The sequence below is a fragment of the Caretta caretta genome, chromosome 2 (genome assembly GCF_965140235.1).
Source record: "Caretta caretta isolate rCarCar2 chromosome 2, rCarCar1.hap1, whole genome shotgun sequence".
NCBI lineage: Eukaryota > Metazoa > Chordata > Testudines > Cheloniidae > Caretta > Caretta caretta.
The window spans coordinates 161,835,817-161,862,566 of NC_134207.1; the positions used below are offsets into that span (position 1 = coordinate 161,835,817).

Consider the following 26,750-nt stretch of genomic DNA (forward strand, 5'->3'; position numbering starts at 1 on the left):
CATGGCTCAGAGAGAACACGGGTCTCCACCTGCTCCAATGACGGTCCCAGTGCCACAGAACCCGGCAAAGGCTCCCCAAGAGGGCAGACCTGCCATTAAGACTAGTTGGTGGCCTCGATGGAACATCAGGTGGAAGCCCACTCTGAGGTCAGGGCAGAGAAACTTGTGCCCGCTCCAAAGCCTCTTTCTCCGGCGGTGGTCAAGATTCCAGCACCCCCATCAGTGGTCCAGTCTTCCTCATTGTCTCCACGCAAGGCGGTTGTGGGGCCTTCCAGAGCTAGCTCGCCGGATGACTTTAGGGAGCATCAAGGCTTTCTCCGGCATGTGGCCAAGAGTTTGGGTTCAAGGTGCAAAAGATGGCGGAGCAGGAGGACACCCTCTTCGTTGCCCTCTCAGCCTCTACGCCTGCCTGGGTCACCCAGCCTGTTCATGAGGAGGGCCTCGACCCCCTCCTCCATCCCATCTACCTCAAAATGGGCCGAGAAAAAGTACTTTGTGCCTGCCAAAGGTTTTGAATACTTTTATACCCACCCGCCCTCAGTGTCGCTGGTTGTTTCTGTGGCCAATGAAAAAGACAAGCAGGTCCCCACCTCCTCGACTCCCAGAAACAAAGATGCTAAGAAATTTGATTTATTTGGGAGAAAGATTTACTCTATCTCCAGCTTGCAATTTCATGTGGTGATTCATCAGGTCCTGCTAGGCCAGTACAATTTTATTCTCTGGGATGGTCTCAAAAAGTTCCAGGATTCTCTCCCTCAGGGTTTAGCCCAAGAGTTTGGCACTCTGGTGGAGAAGGGCATGGTGGCGGCAAGATGGTCCCTACAAATGGCATGGGACGCGGTGGATTCGGTGGCAAGTGTGGTCACATCGGCGGTGGTCATGCTATGTAGTTTCTAGCTCCAGACTGCAGGCCTCTCCCAGGAGAGGTAGGCCTCGATCCAGGACCTCCCCTTTGACGGAGCTGATCTGTTCTCAGATCAGACAGATGCCAGGCTGCACAGGTTGAAGGACACTAGGGCTACTCTTTGCTCGTTGGGCTTGCACACACCACAATTGGCCAGGAAGCCCTTCCAACCACCACTGTCACCAAGATCCTGGCAGCCTTGTCAGGGACCTACCAAGGACAAGGGATGCTAGTTTTAGTCATCGTCGCCCTTCCTCCTCCTGCTTGCCAGCCCAACCTGGGGCTGTTAAACACCAGGGGGCCAGAAGAGACTGTTTTGAGTGTGTGCCCCAGATCCGTGCTCTAGTCAGTCTTTTCCTCAACTGCCTTTCCCCCTACCGCTCAGCCTGGTCACGGGTTATGTCGGACCACTGGGTCCTGGACGTAGTGGCTCAGGGCTTCTTCCCTTCTTCCCGACCCCTCCCCATGCCCTTTTTCCCGTCCCTATTCAGCAACCCTTCTCCTTGTTCAGGAGGTAGAGAAGCTCCTGGGTTTGGGGGCTGTGGAGGAGGTTCCTTAGGACATGGAAGGAAGAGGATTATACTCTCACTACTTCCTAATCCCGAAGGCCAAAGGGGGCCTCAGACCCATCCTGGACCTTCGGGGCCTCAACAAGTCTCTCAGGAAGTTGAAGTTTCACATGGTCTCCCTGTCCTCCATCATCCCCTCCCTGGATCCAGGGGACTGGTATGCTGCTCTCGACTTAAGGACGCTTACTTTCATGTCTCCATGTTCCTGGGCCACAGGCGCTTCCTGCATTTCATAATGGCCGGGCGTCACTTCCAGTTCATGGCATTACCCTTTGGCCTGTTTTCAGCTCCCAAGGTGTTCACAAAATACATGGTGCTGGTAGTAGCTTACATGAGACGATGCGGGGGAGGGTCCAGATCTTCCCATATCTCGACGACTGGCTCATTAAGGGCAGGTCTCTAGGACATGTCCAGTGAGTCTCAACCTGGTGCGATCCATCTTCAACAATCTGGGCCTGTTAATAAACACAGAAAAGTCCACATTAACGCTATTTCAATGGAAAGAGTTTACCGGAGTAGTTCTCAACTCCACTCAAGCCAGGGCCTTCCTTCCAGAAGTGCAATTCCAGGCCATGTCACACTTGATTGCCTATGTGAAGAGCTATCACCTTACCACAGCCCACACATGCCTGCAAATGAGGGGCCACATGAATGTATGTGGTCAACTGTGTCCAGCTTCATCTATGATCTCTGTGGGCATGGCTGGCCTCAGTCTATATCCCCAGCAGGCACGCCCTGAACCGAGTGGTCATGGTACTGAGCCACGTCCTCTCGTCCTTGGATTGGTGCCTGGATCCAGAGTCAGTGCTGCGGGGGATCTCTTCATGACGCCCATCTCCGTCACTTACCCTGGTTTCAGACACGTCAGACCTGGGCTGGGGAGCTAATCTGGGTGACCTCAACACCCAGGGCCGCTGGCTACACAGCAGTCTAGCCCTTCATATCAACATCGGGGAGCTCAAAGCAGTTCGCCTGGTCTGCCAGGCGTTCTTGCGCCCACCTAAAGGACAAGATGGTGCAGGTTCTAAAGGACAATACAGCTGCGATGTACTACATCAACAGGCAGGGTAGAGCCTGGTCTTCGGCCCTTTGTCTGGAAGCACTCAGCCTCTGGGACTTTTGTGTGTGACATGCCATTCATCTGGTAGCCGCCCACCTGTCCAGATCCAAGAACATCCTGGCAGATCGCCTCAGCAGGACCTTCTCATCTCACACAAATGGTCGCTCCATCCAGAGGTGGACAGCCTGATCTTCTGCAGGTGGGGGACTCCCCAGGGGGAGTAAAGGCTCTGGGAGTGCTGGTTTCTGGGCTGGGGGTGCCCCCATGGCTGGACTCTGCAGGGAGGGTGGTGGTTGTATCTGGGCCGGGGGGTGCCCCAGGGAGGTGGGTGGTGCTGGTATCTGGGCTCTGGGTGTGTCCATGGCTGGGATCTGGGCTGAGGGGTTCCCTGTGGCTGGGCTCTGGGGGGAGGAGGGTGCTGGTGTCTGGGGTAGGGGCGTGCCCCATGGCTGGCCTCTGGGGGGATGGGAGTTCAGAGGTCTGGGCTCTGAGGGCCCCACAGAGCCCCCTTCAGCACCCCCCAGCTGGAACTGGGTTGTCATCAGGGTTTCTTTAACTCTGTACTCCTGGGGGAATCTTTTATGCTGTTGTCTGTATTGTTGACAGGTATTTTGAAATATATTACCCAATAATTGAAACTGAAGGGATTATATTGTGTTATTTTGACACAGAAAATATGCAGAATTCTGCAGAATTTTAAAATGTGTGCAGAATTTTTAATTTTTTGGCACAGAATTCCCGCAGGAGTAATATATACTGTAGACATCCTGTAGGATCCCTGGAACTGCCTTCCTACAGATTCTCTCTAGTTGATTTGTCACTCTTGCAAATTCAGACAGAAAGTTGAGTGTATAGTTTTCATTTTTACTTTTGTTATTCTCCACTCGGAACTATATTCTGTATCTACTTCTTTCTATTTTATTATTTTATTTGAAGCTCTGCATTGCTGCTTGCCACCCTGCCAAAATTTCCCATTTTTTTCCCCTGTTTTACCATTTGGGAATAATAGGGAAGTTTTTTATCTGAAAAACTTTCCTATTATTGATATGGTGTTTATATTTTTTTCTCCTAAGAAAACAGTTTTCTATATCGTGTAAAAAAAATTGAAGAAATTTTTAAGTTTGGTATAAATGAAGTTGTATGTGAACCTGCTGTTTTCTCTGTAGAACCCAGTAGATGAACATTATTATTTTTCTACAAAGGTTTTCTCATACACTGCCAACAAAGAAATTCGAACAGATGATTTATGCTTGGATGTTTCCAAACTTAACGGCCCAGTCACAATGCTCAAGTGCCACCACCTAAAAGGCAATCAACTTTGGGAATACGATCCAATGGTAAGTCTTTGTGATGCTGAAATAAGGCTTTCACTTAATTTCTTGTATACATTTTTCCCGTAAGCTATGATAAACAGTATATTCCTGTTACTAAGGGCTATTGTATGTTGGTCAGAATAGGGCACTGTGAGTCAGGATTGTATTTCTAGGTGTCATCAATTCTCTGTTAACTTGGGCAAGTTATTATGCTTCTGTTTATCTTCCTCAAAAACAATTATAACTTTCACAGGACTGAGTCTTCATGTTTGGAAACTGCTTTAAGATCCTCTATGAAAGGTGTTCGCAAGACCAGAGAGGGAAAATTACACTGGCCCAAGGGCTAGAATTTTCTATTTTTAGTCCTGGACCGGTAAAGATAAAACCAACATTAAGGTTCTTGTGATATCTTGCCTCTGCCAATGTTAAAAACAAATATTTTTATTATTAAAATTAGGTTACTGAATTTTGAATAGTATAAATCTTTCATTTCTAGCCCTGACATGTTGAGATATAGGACTTTCAAATATCATTGCTATCATATCTGTCGTCTTATTTGAATGTAAAAGCTATTTTTTAAATCATATATTGAACCACTAGAGCTAAAAACTAATTACTTACACCATTTGAAAGTTTTCATGTAATATAAATCAGTAATCTCTACCTTCAACAGTTTGTCAAATATCAGCGTCTAAAATCATGTTGCAGTTAAATGTTAGGATAGGGTGAGAGGAGTCATATTATGTGTGGGTTTTTTGTTTTTTTTTGGTTTTTTTTTTATATCCCATTTTCGGAGCAGTGAATACAGACAAAAACCTCTTAATCTGAAAACTTTTAAGATCCGCTTCTATACTGGATGACTGTTAGATAATTACTGTTAAGGAAAATCTTGACCCTGCAGTTTACTAATATTCTTTGAGGAGGATAAAGTGGATAAAAGAGAACCAATAGAATACCTTATTTGGACTTTCATATAGCCTTTGATAAAGATGCCTCACAAGAGATATTTAGGTAACTAAGTTACAGCTGAGAGGTTAAAGGGCTGATGACAAATAGGAATAAATGAGTTATCTATAAGAAGAAAGGTTAATGTTGTGGTTGCTCAAAGGGCCTCTACCAATACTGATGATCATGTTTATTACTGATCTATAGGAGGAACTGAAGAGTGAGGTGGCAAAGTTTCTGGCTGACAAAATATAAGTCAGTCAAATCTGGACAACATTATGAAGAACTTCTGAAGCAGTTAAAGCTAGGCAATTCACTAACACAGACAGATGGAATTAAATGTAGACAACTGACAGGAAATGCACAATAGAAGGAACAATTTTGAGCTATTTAGACACATTTAAAGGTTCTTGAAGTGATTGTCTATACAGATTCCATTCTTAGTGAGCATGTAACTGAGGTCTGATTCTTTTGAATAACAAAACCTCTCAGTGCTGCAAGATGTTGTTGATGTTTAGTACAATTTGAAAAAGGATCGGTAGACATCAATAAGAATATTATTTGCACTTATATTAGCTAAAAGTTTACAAGAGATCAGTCCCCTCATGTTTCAGGGCATAAGCCATTCATCAGTAGCCTGACATTAGAAAGAAACTTCTCCCCTCTGCAGGTTGTTGCATGTTCCTGCATTAAGCGGGTTTGCACCTTTCTCGGAAGCACCTGGTACCAGACAAGTTGGACAATTGGTCTGATCTGGTATGGCAGTTTCCGTTTTACTGAACGCAGATAATTGGTTTTGGTTGAGAAAGCTCTACCCATCCAGGCATCCTCATTTCACTTGCGCAGGTGGTTGTATCACAAAAGGTAGTGAGGTAAACAAAGCCTTGATCTTTAGGGAAAGCATTAATGAAGTGAAGATTACCTCAGCCCCACAGTTTAGTTTCATAGTATAAATCCTTCTCCTAGAGATATGAGGAAATTATTTCACTAGATTAGAGAGAGGAACTTTGACTTTATTTGGGCTGGCCTTGTGCCTGGACTTCAGAAGGCTATTACCCCTCTTCGGAAATGAAGTTTTAAAACTTCCAAAGTTCAAATAGCATCCAAGTTTCTAGCCACTCACAAATTAACACTCTTTAAATTCCAGATGCTGAACCAATGCACTGAGGTGTAAATGGGGGGAAAAAAAATCTTACTAGCTCATCTGTTTATGAAAGCATTTATGATTTTTTTCCCCAAAAGATATTCTAAAAGAAAAAGATAATATTGTCAAAGTTTCAGGGTGAGTGCACCTTTATTCCTCCTCCATGGTCCTTCAAGGGCACCCACTTAAGTTTTCCAGCTCCCAGCCATCACCTCTCTTGGATGGAGATCCACATTTTCGTCCATCCTGATTGGGATTTTAAGGCAGCACAGCTCCCTGCCTTACATTCTGATATCCCCAGCAAGCCTGCCTGCGTAAAGGCCAGGCAACCTGTGCTTTGCTTTCTCTCCAAGAGCTATCAACAATGTCTTACCAGCACTCACAAGTGACCACACCAATGTTTCTAAGCAAGAACGTTTATTCTTAAGGTAAAAACGTTAGAGAGAACGCACACAAAAATAGATGTAAACCAGGACATACCAGGAGTCACCCATCAGTCTTATGGGGCCCTAGTAGGGCAATGTCTTTCCATCCCTTCTGCAAGGGTTGTGGCCCTTTGGACATAAGGTCCGTCCGTTTGCTGGATCAGAAAGAAGGCACTGTGTCAGTTCAAGCTCATCCATTTATGTCAAAAAGATCTTTCTTTGTCTTCCTAGTCTCTGGAACCTTGTTTGAGCCAGTATATGTGACCTTCCCCACAGAATGGCACCTCTCTGGAAGTATTTACAGTGTGATTCACCGTCATCACTCATTGTTTTTAGTTCCTGAAGGAGCTGTGGTAACCCTCCCTAATGAAGGAAAACACAATCATCCTTACAGTCCTTGACCCACAGTGATACGTAAATTTAATACTATATGTTTCCCCCAAAGATACTGCCTGAAGTAGCAATATCTATGACATCTCCCCCATAAAGCAGAGGGTATACCTACAAGTGCCCGACTGGCATCCTTGGGGAACCCATGACTTATTCTCTGGATTGTTTCTCGCTACAATGTCTATCACAAATATATTTCTGGAAACTTGAGATTGAGTGTGTAGGACATAAAATTCAGCCAGAAGCGTAGATCTGGAATAATTCCTTGATTATAAATTGCTAAAGATTCAACCAGTAGAACTAGATTACGGTTTTGGGATTAAAAAAATTAGTTGAAAACTCTTAAATTTCTTTTCAATGCTACAAAACAAAGATGTTAAACAGAGCAAGAAGAGTTGGCAATAATTAATCTTTAAACCTGTTCATGCTTTTCTAACATAGCTATATTTCCTGCTTAAAAAGTGATGGTTAGTAATGTTACCACACACATTAGTTCCTCAGAGACTAAGTCTTTTCCGCTTTGCTTCTAGATGACCCATTGCTAAGTGTCCAACGTAGTTAAGCATTTCATTAGACTGAGATATAAGGTCAGTTACAAATAGTCAACTTTTAAATTACTTGAGTATCTTAGTCATGTTACTGAAGTATAGTTAAGAACCAAAAGGCTGTAGAAATATAAAGCTTTAAAGTCGAGAACTATAAAAAGATGAATACTGTATTTAAACTACTCTTGAAATGGCTTGGCTACTCTTATCTGTTCTTAGATAATACAGTTTTTTTCATATTTCTAATGACTAAGAATTATTTTTATCTATCTGCTTTACATGATATTGTTTGTTACCACAGAAAATGTGAAAACTGTTCTGGAAATCATGATCTGATTGTGTCCATACTCTGCAGTTTTACCTTTGTCAGCATACCCACCATTAGAAAATGTACTTGCACATTGCATTGCAAAAAACAAGTTGCTGTCACTGTAAGAGAAGCTATGATGATTGAGTGTAAAGCAGTGTGCCCTCTGTTGCTCCTTGGCCATAAACCCACTCCAGTTGTATATTTTGCAGGGTGTGTACAGGACTACTAGGGGATAAGATGATGATGGTGTGACAGGTTGGACGCCTTAGGATGGCATCTGATCTGCTGAGATACCACTGAGCCCACCTGGTATGCCAGTTTGGGCTTCCTTTTTACCTGTCTTTCTGAGCCAAGCTATTAAGCGCTCTCCCCGCCCCCAAGATCAGTTCTCGGAAGGCTCATCGTAAGGGACTTGCCCCAGCACACAGGTGTCCACCTCCCTTTGAGTGCAGACCCAAAGATATATTAAGAAATTCACCCCCTCCCTCATTGTGGAGGGAAGGTATGAACAACTCTTCCCCCCCCCCTTTAGAAATTACAGAAACTGGGTTTAATAATAAACCAAATAAATTTTATTAACTATAAAAGTCAGATTTTAAGTGGTAAAAGGGGTAACAAACAGAACAAAACAGATTCCTAAGCAAATGAAACCAAACACACAAACTAAGCTAGTTTCACTAAAGAAATTGGTTACAAATAGTATTTCTCACCCTAGATATTGTTTCAGGCAGATTATCGAAAGTCTTGAAAGGCAGCTGTACTGAACTCTTGAGACCTCAGGTGGTATTACTCACAAGCTAGACGCTCTTCCAGCTCTTCCTTCTCCCCTCAGTTCAGTTTTTGCTTCCAGGTGTTTTTTCAGTGTTTCTTTGGGTGGGGTGGCAGAGGAGACCCATGATGATGTCACTCCCCTGCTTTATATAGCTCTTGTGTAAGGCGGGAACCCTTTGTCTTCTAGTGGAAAAGCAGTGGCATTCCAAAAGGGGAGGAGGGGTATCCGGTACCAAGTGACTCGGACCTATGTCTCTTCATGGCTGTGCCAGCCCTTGCTTGTAGGCTCTCTCCAGCGTCCAAAGGGAGACTAAGCCCTTTCACAGTCCATTGTCTCTGCTAATTGCCCATTAGCCCTGTCTGGCTTTTCCATGTTGTACCTGAAGGCCTGGTTGGGGGTGACACCCAAAGTAACCCATTTGAAATACAGATACATAGTTAATAGTCCTAACTTCAGATACAGAAATGATACAGGCATACAAATTAGATAATCACATTCAGTAAATCATAACCTTTCCAATGATCTTACATGAGCCATCTTGCATAAAGTATATCTCAGTTATGCCATATTCATATCATAAGCATACTTTCATAAAGAATATTGAGTGAAACGTCACGGATGGATTTGCCTGGCACGTGACCTTTGTTAATTAGCAGGTGATGTATAACTTTCAGATCTTTCCAGGGAAGCTTTTACGTGGCTGAGAAGTCATAAAAACAAGTCAGAGAGCCTGTAGTAAGGACTCATTTCCCAAACAGCTGGGTTGTTTTGTACTGTTTTTCCTTATACTTGCATTGTATAAGAAGCATCTGGTCTGGGACATTAGATGCCCCAAAAAGGACCTTGTGGTTTATTTTGTTCTGTTACAAGCCTATTTGGTGATTCAGTCACAACAGTATAGACCTTAGGTGCCTCCTCTTTTTGTTCTTATCAGTTCATCCTTTGACTGGTTTGCACAAGATGTCCCTCTTCCATTTCTCCAGTTTGATTACTGCCTCCCTCTGTGGAGCACATAGGAAGGTGCCCTTCAAGATTGCATCTGGGCAGCATTTTATGAGGAAAACATGAAATAACCAAATAAGCCCAAGAAAGAAAAAACACCTCCATGGCCTCACAGGTACTATGAGGCACAATTAAGTGTGTTTTGCTCTCACTTTGAGAAACCTTCACTATTGCAATGAAGATAGCAGTTGAAATAGTTCATGTGGCTTCAGCAGACAAAAACAGCCATCTCTTTCTGTACAGACATGAAAGAAGCTCATTCACATGAACAAAGACCCTCCCTGAAGCACATTTAGACTAGGAAAAGGAGATTTTCTAGGATGTAAAGGGATTCATTGATAAATTCACCTTTCCTGTGGCCCCTAAAGTGTTAGAATGGTTTGAGTATTTTCCTGGCGGGATTTAATGGATAACCTGCTAGGCTACCCACTCTACACCTCTTAATAAAGCCATTTACATCTCTACGAGGTACCAGCACCTCCTGTTACCTGACCTTATCCTTCCATTCTCCGTGAGGAATGACGCAACCCTCAGTGGCTCCATTGCAGTACATGGAGGAAAGAGGGCAAAAGGAAACCTACGGGGCTATGTCGAAGGGCTCAGATCACTCTAAGGATGCAAAAGTGCAACCATAAATAGCGTTACAAAACCAAAAAAATTAAAACCAAACCTGATTTTAACTAAAGCTTATTTCTTTAATATTGATCTGCTTCAGCTCGCTACCTGAAGGTGGTATTTTTCATTTTAATGTATTCTAGGCCCCAATGTAATCTGGTAGCAGTAACTGACTCTCCAAAACGGTATGAGACCCTGCTTCTTGCTGCACGTGTGAGGATCCTCATGATTCTGAACCATTAAAACTAGCAGTGGCACAAATGAGAAATGTAAACGGATGCAAGTAAACTCAACCTTTTCTAGGGAACTGTGCTGGGAATTTGTGATAGGTGCAACAATCCACAGTATTTGCAGCTTTTTACAGGGAATATTTTATGTGGGCATTGAGAATTGTGTGCATCCAAAAGAAAATTACGTGTGTACCCAGTGTACTGTTGCAAGTTCCACCAATTCAATCATAAGTGCATATTCTCTGATGCAATAATGGACTTAAGTTTCATAACATGTAAGCGTGGGAAAGTACTAAGTGTTCAGTACCGTGTCAGTCAGCTGCAATAAACACTCAGTTGACACAAAACTAACATGATTACTGACTGACACACATTCAGCCACAGTTAAATTTTGTATTGTAGACCAGGCCTCAGTGTGACACAAACTTCACCCTAAGGCAGGGGCAGACTGTTTTCCCATACAGATTGTGTCTCTCACTCCTGCATGCACCTAACTCCCAGCATCTCTCCTGTCCAGTATAGGCAGGCAGTCATCTTTCTCAGTCTCTGGCTCCCCAGTGCAGGTAGACCCATTTTCATTAACCTCCATCTGGGTCCAGTGCTGGTGACTGGATGGTGCTTTTGGGTGGTATTCAGTTAAGTGATTGATGGATTAAGCACCAGTAAGAGCCTAGCTGCTCTACTTCTGTCTCTGCATGTGGCCTACCTCACTCTGCTGCAGACTTCAAGAAGATAGAGGAAGCACACCCAATATACCAGACATTGTGTTCCTTTCTTCATCCCAGGCACCTTGGCCCAGTCTAGCCAAGCGCTAAGGACCTTGTTATATCTAGAGCTGGCCAAAACTCTGGTAATCTGGTTCATGAGAAGTTTTGACATTTCAAAATTAGATTTCTGTCTGACTTGGAACAAACCAAATGAAACTGACAAAATTGTAAATTTGCAAACAGCAGCTGCCAGGGCTCCCAGGATCTGCGACTCCAGGACAGACCTGTCATGTGGACTGCCCAAAGGCAGGGGACCCCAAGTCTTCCAGACTCCCATGCCATTTGGCTCTTAGGACTGCCTGTTCTGAAGTAGAGCAGCATGAGGAGCCATGTGGCCCAGGAGTGTGCCAAGGCAGACCCCATGGTGAGGCTCCCCTAGAACCAGGGACCCTGGAAGCCCAGATTTCCATACTACAGAGCCAGGAGCCTAGACTGAGAGCCCTGGCTACAGCCAGTTCTCCCAAGGTGTTCAGGATTTCCTGACTCCATGGCAGGGCTACCTTAGAGTCATGGTTCCTTGATGCCAGAGTAGTCCACGTAGTGGGGCTCCCCAGAAACCAACCAGACAAGTTATCAAGGAAACAGGCAAGATCTCTGCCTGTGATTCAGCAAAAGTTTCACACCCAACTTTGTTTTGCAACAGTCAACATTTTTCCAACTAAACTGTTCCATCGGAATATTTCCGAGTAGCTCTAGTTAAATCCTTTTTATATATAGCAGCCTACTCATATTAAATTTGTTTCTTCATGTAATAGGGGTTGAAAACATCTCCAGTATTTTGCTGAGTTGGAATTTGTTCAAATTGTATAAAAATTGATGTCTTCATCTCTTTATACTATCAATATTTACCATCTTTCATTGTTAAGAAGTGCTGATTCTTAACAGTGCTTACTTAAATCCAACACAGATTTTGACAGTAACACAACAAATAAAGCATGTCCACCAAAGCTGTGCTTTTGTCATTATACCTTATTCCAGCCCCCTCAATGAGCAAAACGCTCAGCAATAAGAGAAAAAAAATTCTAAACAAGGAAACAATTTTAAAATGTACCATGACCAGCATTTCTCTTTCAAACATTATATAATGATAGCATTGGCAGAGGAATAAGCTTGGATTGAGGGTAAAAACTAGATTCTGCATGCTGTTTGAAAATATACCTTGTCTGTACTTTTGACTTATTCAAGGCCAACCAAAAATAGGACAGCTTGCAAAGTACCGGAAATAGTTGTGAGTAAATTTGTGTTTGAATTGCTATATTACTATTTTATGATGTAGAATAACATTTTTAAAATTGCAGTGCTGTAATAATAATATATCCTGTGGCCAGCACACTCCAAACTTTTGCTGGCGTAGCTGTGTGGGTCATGGGTGTGAAGAGTTGTAATCTCGAACACGGATGTGCCAGGAAAAGCTGCTCATGTAGATGCAGTTACACAAGCAAAAACATGAATTTTTCCAGTATAGCTTTTTTTCACTTTTTGAGGGAGCTGGAATGAACTATACTGGTAAAAGCATGCTTTGCTGGTGTAAGCCCCACCAGCACAGAGTGGCTATACAGGAGACCTTACAGTGGTACAGTTGTGCCACTGTGAGGTCTGTAGTAAAGACATAGCTTCACTGTATATTTGATTACAATTTATACTATTAAACAGAAAAGAAATTTTAAATCTATTTTAATTAATGCTAACAATGAGCATGTGCTGCTAGCTTTTCAGAATTTGAATCTTGTTGTTTTTAGTGTATATATGCACATTTACATTGAATATCATTGTACTTTGTTAGTATTTTATGCAAAAAATCTCTTAAGCTTATACATATTTTGAATATGGAGATTTCTGCTTTTCAATTACTTAAAGCCCGTGTTTCATCCTTTACTGTGTCATGAAGTATTGAACATTAAATTTATCACAGGCTTAGGACTGAATATTACCTCTCCCAGGCTCAGGTCAAGTATCATTTTGGGGAAATAGGAAAGAAATCTCACAAGGGTTTGTTCCCCCCCCCCCCCCTTTCAAAATGGTGCATGTTAGAGGCTGCTTGGAGTACTGAAAGTAGTCCTAGAGGAGATGGTATAGTGGACAGTAAGTATGGGTGGTCATTAAGGGCCTATGATAAATTGTGGAATCACGTGGAAAATTAGAGATGTATGATATCACATGGATGTCACCACCCCATATGTGATTTATACATTTTAATGTAATATCAGTTTTTAAATTACATTTTAATACTGTACAGATCAGTATTAAAACATCCTTTAGCTTACTTGGCAAGATGACATAGGTATGTTGTTTTCTTCACCATACTCATCACATTTTTCACGCATTTTGAGAGAAGTGCCACAACTTTTAAATATATTCTTTGTAATTATTAAGATATGAATAACCTGTCAGTGCCAGGCAATGCAAGGCTTGATTGGTCACTGGCACAAGGCCCAGGCTGATGTGAAAAGATATTTTTTTTTGTCATATAGCCTTTGTGTATTCTAAAATTAGCTGAACTTCAGACACCTTTCTAAACTTTTAAATGGTTGCTTTCATATTTTTGTTGCAGCTTAATCAAAAAAAATTTGGCCCTGAGCCATAAATAGCTTGCGTATGAGATATTGTGTTCAAGCTGAATAACTCTAAGCCAAGCCTCAAGACACCTTTATTAAAAATTACTTTTCATTATATGAAAACGTTAAATTATTTTCCTTATTCATGAGCTCTGTATTTTTATACTATTAATTCTTACGTTGCATTTATCACTTTAAAAAAAACAACCCTGTAAAATATTTGTAAAATAGTTTTTCTTTAAGGTACATAGCAAATACAGAATACATTTTGGTTTGTTGTGATGCATATGAACATGAGAATTTCCATTACCAGATAAGTGATCTGTGCAGTTCAGTATCCTACCTCTGAGTGACCAATACCAGATGCTTCTGAGGAACATGCAAGAATCCCTGTCGTGGATGATTATAGAATAAGCTATTCATAGAGGAAGTGCCTCTCTAACCCCCCCCCCCCCCATAGTTATGGTAGTATTAGAGTTTATATTCCTTAATATACTTTTATTTTTAATCTAATGTAACTGTGGATAGTCCACCAGCAGTTCTCAAAGGTCCCTAGTGCTCCTTGCTAGGAAAGGAGAAAGCAGTCCCCACCACCTTCTTTCTAGGGTTCCTGATACACAAGATAAGACCTTTGAGGAACAGAAAGCGAGATTGGACAAAGATTACTCCTACAACTAACATCTCACCATCCTCCCTGATGAAACTGTCATGCTTCCTCCACCGTCCTTGTCTGATGATGAAAAACAATTTCAGGGCCTTATTAAAAGGATAGCGGACTCCTTGCAAATTCCGTTGGAGGAGGTTAAGGAGTCACAGCGTAAGTTACTTGTTATCCTGCATACCTCTTCATCTGTCCACATCACGTTACCCATTAACAAGGCCTTGTTGGACCCAGCAAAAATAATATGGTATCCCCCAACCACAATACCTCCCATTTGTAAGAGGGTGGACAAAAATACTACTTTCCCTCCAAGGACTAAGACTTTTTATTTTCACATCCATCCCCACTATGGTTGATGCTGTGAATGAATGTGGTAGACGGCACCAGGCTAAATCAACACCATACAAGAAAGATTTTAAGCTACCTTACAATTTAGGATCTCCAATTACCCAAGCCCTCATGATGAAGTATAACATTCTAATTACTCAAAACTGAATTCCCTTATTGAGCATCTTCCAACATGCCAGAGCGAGCAATTCCAGGCAATCATCGCAGAGGGCCAACTGCTTGCAAGGACATCTCTGAAGGCCTCTTTGGACACTACTAACACAGCTGCTCATTCCATCTCCACAGCGATGGTCATGAGGAGGGCCTCCTGATTTCAGCTCTTGGGTTTTCAAACTACAGTCAAGGACCTTCCATTTGAGGGATCAAAGATGTTTGCCGAGAAAACTGATGAATCCCTACATACCTTAAAAGATCCCAGAGAGCGCAAGGTGGCTCTAGAAAAGTACACCCCTGCACAAAAAGGAAGGTTCGGTAAGTCCCAGATGGCACAGAGGTCTCTACCTAGGCAGTTTCCTGCCTCCCGGAGGCATTATGAAACCCAGTGCAAGAGACAACATTTGAGAAAAAGAGATCCACTACCTAGCAGGCATCAAGTTCACAACCCTTAACCTCCAAGCAACTATTTTAATGGATTGGTTAAAGGTCTGAGTTACCACCCACATTCTTATCTGCTGTAATGCACATGTTTCCCCCACTTCAGTGAGTGCCTTGCTCATTTCCATCAGAACTGGGAACATATCACTACAGACAAGTGGGTGTTGGAGATTATTTCAACAGGATACTCCATCCACTTTATATTCCCCCCACCATGCACCACCTCCTGTCCCTCGTCACGAGCACCTTTTGCCACAGGAAATAGACTCTCTCCTGAATTTGGGTGTTAAAGAACCAGTTCACACGTAACACAGCGGGATTTTATTTTAGGTACTTCCTGGTACCAAAAAAGAACAGCGGTTGGAGACCCATTCTAGATCTAAGATCATTTAACAGATTTGTAAAGGTTCAGTGGTTCAAAATGGTAGCTCTTGCAGCAATAATTCCGTCACTGGACCAAGGGGAGTGGTTCTCGGCCCTCGACCTTCAGGACACTTGCTTCCATATAGGAAACCACCTCTCCCATAGAAAGTTTTGATGATTCTTGAGTTGAGTACTTCCAATACCTGGTGCTTCCATTTGGTCTCTCATCTGTGCCCAGAGTGTTTTCCTTTCTGTGGTAGTGGCACATCTTTTGTGCCACTACCACAAGGAATCCTGATTTTTCCCATAATTAGATAATTGCCTGCTCAAAAGACGGTCCTTCAACAAAGGCTTGATGGCCACTCAGGAAACCGTGGACCTATTCCTCTGACTGGGACTACAATTAAATGTCTAAAAGTCCACCTTATATCTGGTACATTTGGAGTTCATTGGCGCCTGTCTTGATTCAGCAGCAGCCAAAGCATTCCTTCCTTCGTACAGGTTCGTTACCCTAGTCAATTTAGGGTATGACTACACTACAAAATTAGATTGAATGTATAGAAGTCGACTTTTTAGAAAGCGATTTTATACAGTCGATTGTGTGTGTCCCCACACTAATGCACTAAGCGCATTGTCGGCCGAGTGGATCCACAGTACTGAGGCTAGCGTCAACTTTCGGAACGTTGCACTGTGGGTAGCTATCCCACAGTTCCTGCAGTCTCTGCTGCCCATTGGAATTCTGGGTTAAGCTCCAAATGCCTGATGGGGCAAAAATATTGTCGCGGGTGGTTTTGGGTACATGTCTGCCGTTGCTTTCACAGAGGGAGGGGCGACTGATGACAATTGTTTAGCGCCTTTTTTCCGTGTGGGTGCCATACTGCTTTCTGCAGACAGTGCAGTAGGTCTGCAGAAGTGGTCATCCAACCACCGCTTCCCCTGCAATCCTGCTGTCCTGCAGATGCCATACCATAGCAAGCATGGAACCCGCTCAGATCACCGCAGAAGTTATGAGCATTGTAAACACCTCGCGCGTTATGCACAATATGCAGAACCAGAACTTGCAAAAGCAGGCGAGGAGGAGGTGGCAACGCGGTGACGAGAGTGATGAGGACATGGACACAGACTTCTCTCAAAGCACGAGCCCCAGCAGTTTGGCCATCCTGGTGACAATGGGGCAGGCTCTTGCCATGGAATGCCGATTCTGGGCCCGGGAAACAAGCACAGACTGGTGGGACCACATAGTGTTGCAGGTCTGGGATGATTCCCAGTGGCTGCAAAACTTTGTATGCGTAAGGGCACTTTCCAGGAATTTTGTGACTTGCTTTCCCCTGCCCTGAAGCTCAAGAATACAAAGATGAGAGCAACCCGCACAGTTCACAAGCGAGTGGCGCTAGGCCTCTGGAAGCTTGCAACACCAGACAGCTACCCGTCGGTCGGGAATCAATTTGGCATGGGCAGATCTACTGTGGTAGATCTACTATGGGCTGCTGTGATGCAAGTAGCCAATGCTATCACTGAACTGCTGCTATCAAGGGTTGTGACTCTGGGAAATGTGCAGATCATAGTGGATGGCTTTGCTGCAATGGGATTCCCTAACTGTGGTGGGGCTATAGACGGAACGCATATCCTTATCTTGGGACCGGACCACCAAGCCAGCCAGTACATAAACCAAAAGGGGTACTTTTCAATAGTGCTGCAAGCACTGGTGGATCACAAGGGACGTTTCACCAACATCAACGTTGGATGGCTGGGAAAGGTACATGACGCTTGCATCTTCAGGAACTCTGGTCTGTATGAACAGCTGCAGGAAGGGACTACTTTCCAGACCAGAAAATAACAGTTGGGGATGTTGAAATGCCTATAGTTATCCTTGGGGACCCAGCCTACCCCTTAATGCCCTGGCTCATGAAGCCATACACAGGCAGCCTGCACGGTAGTCAGGAACTGTTCAACTATAGGCTGAGCAAGTGCAGAATTGTGGTAGAATGTGCATTTGGATGTTTAAAAGCACACTGATGCAGTTTACTGACTGTTAGACCTCAGCAAAACCAATATTCCCATTGTTATTACTGCTTGCTGTGTGCTCCACGATATCTGAGAGAGTAAGGGGAGACATTTATGGTGGGGTGGGAAGTTGAGGCAAATCTCCTGGCTGCTGAATATGCGCAGCCAGACACCAGGGTGGTTAGAAGAGCACAGCAGGGCGCTCTGCGCATCAGAGAAGCTTTGAAAACCAGTTTCATGGCTGACCAGGCTACAGTGTGACAGTTCTGTTTGTTTCTCCTTGATGAAAACCCGCCCCCTTGGTTCACTCTACTTCCCTGTAAGCCAACCGCCCTCCCCTCCACCCTTCTATCACCACTTGCAGAGGCAATAAAGTCGTTGTTTCAAATTCATGCATTCTTTATTAATTCATCACACAAATAGGGGAATAACTGCCAAGGTAGCCCGGGAGGGGTGGGGGAGGAGGGAAGCAACAGGTGGGGTGGTGGATGAGGGGAGGAGGGAAGGACAAGGTCACACTGCACTTCAAAACTTATTGAATGCCAGCCTTCTGTTGCTTGGGCAGTCCTCTGGGGTGGAGTGATTGGGTGCCTGGAGCACCCCCTGCCCCCTTCCCCCCGCATGTTCTTGAGCATCTGGGTGAGGAGGCTATGGAACTTGGGGAGGAGGGTGGTTGGTTACACAGGGGCTGCAGTGGCGGTCTGTGCCTTTCCTGCACCTCAACCATACGCCAGAGCATATTGGTTTGATCCTCCAGTAGCCTCAGCATTGCATCCTGCATCCTTGCATCATGAGGCTGCCACCTCTCCTGTTGCTCCAGCCATCTATCCTCTCGTGCGTCCCTCCTGTCCTTGCGTTCATTTTGTGCTTTCCTGGACTCTGCCATTGTCTGCCTCAGCGCGTTCTGCTGGGCTCTTTCAGTTTGGGTGGACTGCATGAGCTCAGAGAGCATTTCATCGCGAGTGTATTTTTTGTTTGTTTGTTTTTTCCTTCTTATCTCCACTAGCCTCTAAGTTGGAGATGCTAGTCGCAACGTTGAAACATTTTCAGCTGCGGGAGGAAAAAAGGGAGATTAAAATTGAAAGACACATTGGCCATTTAAAAAGGAGGGGCTGATGTTTTCGGGTTAACATGCAGCACAAACCCAACTAAACCCCACACACACACACCCAATTCTCTGGGATGATCACTTCACCCCTCCCCCCACTGCATGGCTAACAGCAGGGCTGATTTCTTTTCAGCCACAGGCAAACAGCCCAGCAGGAACGGCCACCTCTGATGTCCCCTGAATAAAATTCCCCTATTTCAACCAGGTGACTATGAATATCACTCTCCTGAGGGTAACCCAGAGAGATAAAGAACGGATGTTGCTTGAATGCCAGCAAACACTGGGACCACACGCTGCCATGCTTTCTTATGCAATGATTCCAGACTATGTGCTACTGGCCTGCCGTGGTAGTGTCCTACCATGGAGGATGCAATAAGGCTGCCCTCCCCAGAAACCTTTTGCAAAGGCTTTGGGAGTACCTCCAGGACAGCTTCGTTGAGATGTCGCTGGAGGATTTCCGCCCCATCCCCAGGCACGTTAACAGACTTCAAGTAGCTGTACTGGCCAAGAATGCATCCCAAGTCTTCAGGGCAAATTAATCATTAAACACGCTTGCTTTTAAGCCATGTATTATATTTACAAAGGTACACTCACCAGAGCTGCCTTTTCCACCTTCAAGGTCCGGGAGCCCGGTTTGGGAGGTATTGGCTCCAGGGTGATAAACAGTTCCTGGCTGTCAGGGAGGATGGTTTCTCCGCTTTCCTGGTATGCACTATCTTTATCCTCCCCCTTATCATCTTCCTCGTCCCCAAAATCCTCATCCCTGTTGCGTGAGACTCCCCCCTTTCAGGAGTCCACGTACAGGGATGGGGCAGTGGTAGAAGCACCCCCTAGAATTGCGTTCAGCTCATCATAGAAGCAGCATGTCTGGGGCTCTGATCCCGAGCGGGCATTTGCCTCTTGGGTTTTTTGGTAGGCTTGCCTAAGCTCCTTAAGTTTCACGCGGCACTGCTGCGGGTCCCTGTGATAGCCTCTGTCCTTCATGCCCTTGGAGATTTTTTTTTTCAAATATTTTGGCATTTCGTCTTTTGGAACGGAGTTCTGATAACATGGATTCGTCTCCCCATACAAAGATATGATCCAGTACCTCCTGTTCAGTCCATGCTGGAGCTCTTTTGCGATTCTGGGACTCCGTGGTCACCTCTGCTGATGAGCTCTGCATGGTGATCTCTGCTGATGAGCTCGCCACACTGGCCAAACAGGAAATGAAATTCAAAAGTTCGCGGGGCTTTTCCTGTCTACCTGGCCAGTGCATCTGAGTTGAGAGTGCTGTCCAGAGCGGTCACAATGGAGCACTGTGGGATAGCTCCTGGAGTCCAATACTGTCGAATTGGGTCCACACTAACCCAGATTCGACCCGGCGATGTTTATTTCAGCTCTAATCCCCTCATCGGGGAGGAGTACAGAAATCGATTTTAAGAGCCCATTAAGTCGAGAAAAATGGTTTTGTTGTGTGGAAGGGTTCAGGGTTAAATCAGTCTAACGCTGCTAAATTTGACCTAAACTCGTAGTGTAAGACCAGGGCTTAGTCTCTACAGTCCAAGTCAGCCCTTAAACATTTTCCAGAAATAGTCTCCAACTACTGGGACACATGGAGGTGGGTACTTTAGTAATAAATCTCACACGACTTCATATGTGTTGCTTTCAAGGGTGGCTCAGAACTGTTTACTCACCAAGCAGACACATCTTAAACAAAGTACTCTCAATGCCCCCAGTAGTTAAAAAGTCCCTTGACGGGTAGAAGAATCCTCATGACATTTGCACAAGGGTACCCCTCACTCAGCCACCCCCAAACTCTGTAATAACGGATGGATCGCTGTTGGGGTGGGGAGCCCACCTAGACGCTCACCCTATTCAAGGCAGGTTGTCTCCTCCTCTTGAGTCCACACTACACATCAGCTTGCTGGAACTCTCAGCAGTCAGAAATGCCTGTATTCACTTCCTCCCACTGATCAGGGGCAAACATAAAGATCATGATGGACAACATGTCATGTATGTTTTACATAAAACTCCAAGGGGGAGCGAGATCACCTTCCCTCTGCACCAAAGCAAAGAGACTCTGGAATGGTTGTATATGACATCCAATCAATATCTCAGCAGCTTACCTTCTGGGCATACAAAAGACCACAGCAGATGCCCTCAGCAGACATTTCTCCCATGGTCACAAATGGGAGATAAATCCCGCTATACTCCACTGCATATTTCAGCATTGGGGCATCCTACAGATAGACCTGTTCGACACAGCCAAGAACAAGAAGTTTTCCCAGTTGTGCTCCAGAGTGGCGGTCTGGGAGTCAGCATTCCCTGGGAAATGTCTTTCTCCTCCATTGGAACCAAGGACTCTTGTACACATTTTAACTGATTCCTTTAATATCCAAGCACCGTGCAAGATAAAGAAAAAGCCAAGGTTATTCTTGTAGTTCTGATGTGGCTGAGATGAACATGGTTTCCTTACAGCCAGCTGAATGAGGTATGTCAGCCAGTCACTGTCAAGCATGTTCCCCTTTTCCGCTCTCAAGTCAAGTCCATCTCAATCTCAGGGTTCTCCAGCTCACAGCATGGCTGATAGATGGTTCGAAACAGCCTGTTTTGAGGACATAAAGACAGTGCTGCTGCATAGCCAGAAACAAGCTACTCATGACACATATATCCAAAAGTGGAAGAGATGTAAACACTTGTGTGACTTGAAACACATTTCTCCTGCATCCTCTCTGCTGTCATTGGTACTAGATTACATCCCGGAGCTAAAAAGGTCAGGCTTATCTCTAAGCTCCATAAAGGTGCCTCACAGCTGTCACAGCCTTCCATAATATGATAAAGGCGATGTTTGTTTTTGTTCATCCTACAACAAGAAGTTTCTTCAAGGAACTTGATAAGCTCTTCCCACAAATCAGATGTCCCACACCAGCATGGGGCCAACTTTGTACTCATGTCTTGAGACCTTCCTTTAAACCCATGGCCACCTGCTACTTTCTACACCTGTCCATGAAAACTGCATTTCTAGTAGCCATTGCTTCTGCTCAAGGTGGGGGGGGGCTCTAATAGTGTACCCTCCCTTCAGTCTTTTTTTTTTTTTTTAAAGGATAAGGTCATGCTACTACTGCATCCCAAGTTCCTGCCAAAAATATCTTTAGACTTAGATCATCGATTCTTTGATAATATTGCCTCCACTTCACTGTGGACACCACCTGGCTCTCCTGGGAGAGTGATCTCTCATGTTAATGTTACAAATATTGACCTCAGTTGTATCCCCAATTGTTTCGTTGTTAGATCTGGGCTCAGATCCTCATTCAGAGGAACAACTGGCTCCAGTTCTGGGTCCAGAACCACAATCTCAGAGAACTCCGTTGGACATGGATTATTGCAGGCATGGATAACTCTGACATCATACCAGAATGACCAAATTGGCAGCACTAGAAAGTGCCTCCCTGACTGAGTGACATCATACCAAAACGGCCAAATTGGCAAGAAAAAATGTACTTTCCTGGATTCCTTGGCTGTATTGGTCAACTCTGGGCCTTCCATACCAACCTCTCTTTAAGATCATGCCTTCTTTCCAGCATCGAACTAGGGACATATTTATGGGTTCATGACCTACAGATTCAAGTTATATGGATCACAGACAACCAGTCTCTGAGACATTCGGATTCGAGACTTTCATATCTTGCGCTAACAGATCCAGTAACAGGAGACAAGTCCCCCTATTCTTAATGCAAGATGTTTTATATGATGAGGAAAAGAAATTTGAAATTGCTCCACAGACGAATATTTTGCATCAGGATCCTATGGGCAAATCATCTCCAGACGAAAACAGAGTAGCCTCAGCTTCTTCACCTTTGGAGGATGCCATTCAATTGCAGTTAGTCAGAAGAATGTTTTCTACATTAAAATTACCTTCAGTTTTGTTGGAGGAAACTTCACACCCCATCATTGATATACTTGGAAATACTTCTGCATACCAGGCTTCTCTGCCCTTTTTGGAGGGTTTATGGCAACCAGTTAAATCAATATGGAATGTCCCATCTTCTTGTCAGCCAATGGCAGAAAATGCAGTTATGCTTTACCGGATTCGTACAAGGGATTTTCTTTCTTTCGTGTACAGTCTCGGTAGTGGCCAAAATTTAATGCAAAGATCAAGATGTAGGTATCTGATCGCGGTATGGATCCTGTGTCAGCCCCTATTCAATCTATATTAGAGTACTTGTTACCTTTATAGCATAAGGGTTTATCCGTTGCATTGCTGCTTAGGGTACATTTTAGCTGCAATAGCACTTTACTGATTTACCATCTACTTGTATACGAAATTCTCACATGAGTTTCTAAAGGGTTACTGAACTTTTATCCCCCAGTAAGATATCCGGTTGCAGTACTGTCATGGCTTATGTCTCCAATCTTCAAGCCCTTGTTGCCTATTTCATCAATCAATTTAAGCTGCTTTTATTATAGCAATACTGTTAGCCAGGAGGGTTAGTGAATTTCGTGCCTTACTGACTGACCCTCCATTTACAAGTTTTTATCAGAGCAAGGTAATTCTTTGTTCATATCCAAGTTTAATACCAAAAACCATTTAGGAGTTTGTCAATTAGTCCCTTAATCTACCAGTTTTTTTTCCCAGACATCATTCAAATAAGGGTGAATCAGAGCTACATTGTTTGGATGCATAAAGCATTTTATTGTTTTATCTGGATTGGATTAAGGATTTTTAATCTTCATGCAAATTTTCTCGTATGCTGGTAACTGTAAAAGGAATCCTATTTCCGCACAAACATTATTTAGATGGGTTAGGCAGTGAATAATACAAAGTTATAAAACAGCATCACAATCTCCCCCAGCTCAGCTGAGAGCACATTCTGCTAGAGCAATAGTGGCCTCAGCAGCATGTTTGAAACATGTTCTGCTAATAGAAATTTGGAGAGCAGCCATGTGAAGTTCTATACATACTTACAAGCCATTATTTGTTAGATATTGCAACTACATCAGATGCACAGTTTGGTAGATCAGCTCTTCAGTCCTTGTTTACTTTGGACGTCTTACCCACCATCTGGTTTAATATGTGTACTACTGACTAAACTATCCCAAGCTTGGGAATATGCAGAGAACACCTGAAGTTAGTTACTTATAATGGAGGTTCTTCTATATGAACTCTGCTTGTTCACGCGCCCCGCCCTTCTTTCCCCCTTTTGTGGAGTCCTGTCTTCTAGTGGCTTGGCATTAGCAGTGGAAGGAACCAAGGTGATAACCACTGCTGCACCGCCTGTTATAGCCATGCCCTCAGAATGTGCGCAGAGACTCAGGGCAGGGGCAAAGAGGCGCATGAGCATTTGATTATGTACTGCTAGTGGAAGACTACACTGCTCAATGGCACCAGTCAGTGCACTTCACAAAAGTGTGAATATGCAGAGTCCATCTTGAAGAACGTTCCTTACAGGTAAGTAACCTTCATTATTGTCTGATAAAGGTCTCTACTAAGTTGCAGAAAATTGTTCCATTTCGTATAGAAAATCAGTAGTGACCAGTTTCTTCTTCAAACAGACCTTTTTCTTTTGATTAATACCATACAGCTATAGGTAAGCTGCTTCATAACTTTCCCATCTATCCTGACAATACTGTACCTATAGCTTCAATTTCTGCCATTGTTCTTTATTGTGTTTCCCAAATGGTTTCTTTGTTCCTGTTGATTATATTAAAGGCATGGGATCTCAGAAGTCAATGTAGTGGAACAGTGTGAGAGCACACAGATTTTTTTGGTCCCACAGCAATCAGAAATTCACAAAAGTTCCTGGTAGATATTCTAAGTGATCATGGTGGAAATAAAAAAAATTTAAGCTTACAGATAAGCTTAAGAGAACATGTAGATTACTTCCTGAAAGAGTGTTATGCAACTGCTTAAAGATGAAGAGTAAATAAAACTGAGGAAGGATGGTGTGGTTTAAGCACTGGAATGGAACATAGGAGATTTGGGTTACATTCCCAGCCTTAAAACCCATTTCATATGTAGCTTCAGGTAACTCCATTCACGTGTATATAATGGTGAGGATAACCATTCTTTTCTCCCATTGTTTTCATCTTTGTCCATTTAGATTAGGCTTTTCACTGCAGGGATTCTCTACATATATGTCAGGGTGTTGCCTAACACAATGGGACCCCTGGGTAGTACCATAATACACATAATTTCTCAAAATTCCATCTAACTCAGTAGTATCTCTTAGTGAGGTAAGTTGCTAGATTCTTAATTTTTTGCCTTTAAATGCAGTGTATTTTATTGAATATTAAATTGTGTTTCAGTGGTAGTCTTTAATACACCTTATTTGAATTGTACTATTACGTTTAGCACAAAATGCTTTTTAGACTCAAAAGAATGAGATTTGTTATTTTCTGCCTGGCCTCTTTCTGTAAAATCTTACTTGTTTCTTTTTCTTTTTCCAAGAAATTAACCCTGTTGCATGTGAACAGTAACCAGTGCCTGGATAAAGCCACTGAAGAAGACAGCCAGGTACCCAGCATTAGGGACTGCAATGGCAGCCGTTCTCAGCAGTGGCTACTTCGCAATGTCACCCTTCCAGAAATATTCTGAGAGGTTTTAAAAAAAGAAAAAGATTGACTGGCCTACCTCGGCAAGTATTTTGGCTGTGTCCTTAAGTAGCAAAAGAAAGATATTTCTGCTCTACAGGATACAAGGGTCATCAGATATTAGAACTCTGACTCTTCTAGCTTTTCAGTAGCTGTGAACCAGCCTTCCTGTATAAGGACGTGAAACTATATACATACTAGTGAAACTGCGCACGCTGATGTTTACAAGTTCGAAGAGAGTGTCGTTCATCAAAGAATCATTCTAGAGAACGTTTGGACAATGGAAACATAATCATTGAAATACGCTCTCTGGAGAGCTGCATATCGTTGTAGTTTGCTTGCACATCAGTAACCTCTGCTGAAAGTGCTGTTGTAATGAAGAGACTTCCACGAGTTTTTTTTCCTGGTTAGCATTGGTAACCAGCATATTAAATATAGTTACAAAAATAAATGGAACAGAGAGCTGGAGACCACATTCGGTATCACGAAATAAGATTTTTACAGCAAGAAACATGTAAAACAGGATTTAAAGGAAAAGAAACCAGAACTACGAAAAGTACAATTTGTTATAGTAAAGTATCAGATTTATATGTAGATTTTATACCTCAGTGGGGAAAAAAATAACCAGGTCAAGCAATTTTTTCTGTTTTCAGTTGTGTGATAGTTCATGGATTTTTTTTCATGGTGGGTCTGAAATTATTTTGAGAGCAAACAAAATAAGCTTAAGAACAAAAATTTGGCTCTTTGAATGTCAGCTCACTTTTTGTTTTTAATTTGGTTTGTGAGCTGTTGGAATTGTAATGCATCTTTTTATTACTGTCTGAAAACTGGAGGTTTAACATACTGTCTAACTTTTGTCCAGACCTACCATTTCAGTTGTACTTGGGTTGCCAGCTTGTGGACTTTCATGGCCAAACAAAGGATTTTAGTGCATTTTGAACTTAAATTAACTTGACTGATTATGCTTAGTGCCCAAAACTCATACTACTGTACTACAGATTTGTTTTCACAGCAATAAATCTTTTGTTCTTTGTTTGATTTCCACTCATCAGAAAGCCTGCAAAATGATTTATTATTTGGGTAACAGGAGATTGGCATAGCTGAAGGTTTTCTGGAATTTTTTTCACTTCATACTCAGATGTGCTTAATTGTCAAGTGCATACTTAGATTAGATTCTTGAATTGTAATGTTGATCTGCTGCTTTTTTCTAATAAAAACTGAAGAAAAAATGTTAAATTGGCATGGTTTTTAAAGTTAATATAGCCAAAAGCAGTATGACTGTGTACATTACATTAACCTTGCACTTCTGAACTGAATTGCTTTATTTCCTTTAAGTTGAACCTTTCTGGACTAACCTAGTCTTGAAGACAAGCCACAAAATGCTGAGTACTCAGTGAGTTCTCTTTTAAATAGGAAAAAGATTAATACAGTGGAGAGGATATTTTTTATAATAAATGTGTCATTGTTTGGCCAATTGTCCTGTGAATCAAATTAAATTTAGACTAAAGCAAAAGATGTTGCAGATGTTGTCTACTGTTGCAGCCACTTTAGGTCGG

The 26,750-nt window shown here is 43.2% G+C and overlaps 1 protein-coding gene across 4 annotated transcripts in view; it reads left to right on the forward strand.

Annotated features, from left to right (window-relative positions):
* The window catches only part of GALNT1 (polypeptide N-acetylgalactosaminyltransferase 1), a 191,467-nt gene extending 165,037 nt beyond the window's left edge, over nt 1-26,430 (forward strand). For all 4 annotated transcript variants that reach the window (XM_048839304.2, XM_048839308.2, XM_048839305.2 and 1 more), the window contains 2 exons: nt 3,736-3,870; nt 25,052-26,430. In XM_048839304.2, the coding sequence (XP_048695261.1) occupies nt 3,736-3,870; nt 25,052-25,198 (282 nt within the window). In that variant the 3' untranslated portion in view covers nt 25,199-26,430. The remainder of the gene's footprint in view (nt 1-3,735; nt 3,871-25,051) is intronic.
* The last annotated feature ends 320 nt before the right edge of the window (nt 26,431-26,750 follow it).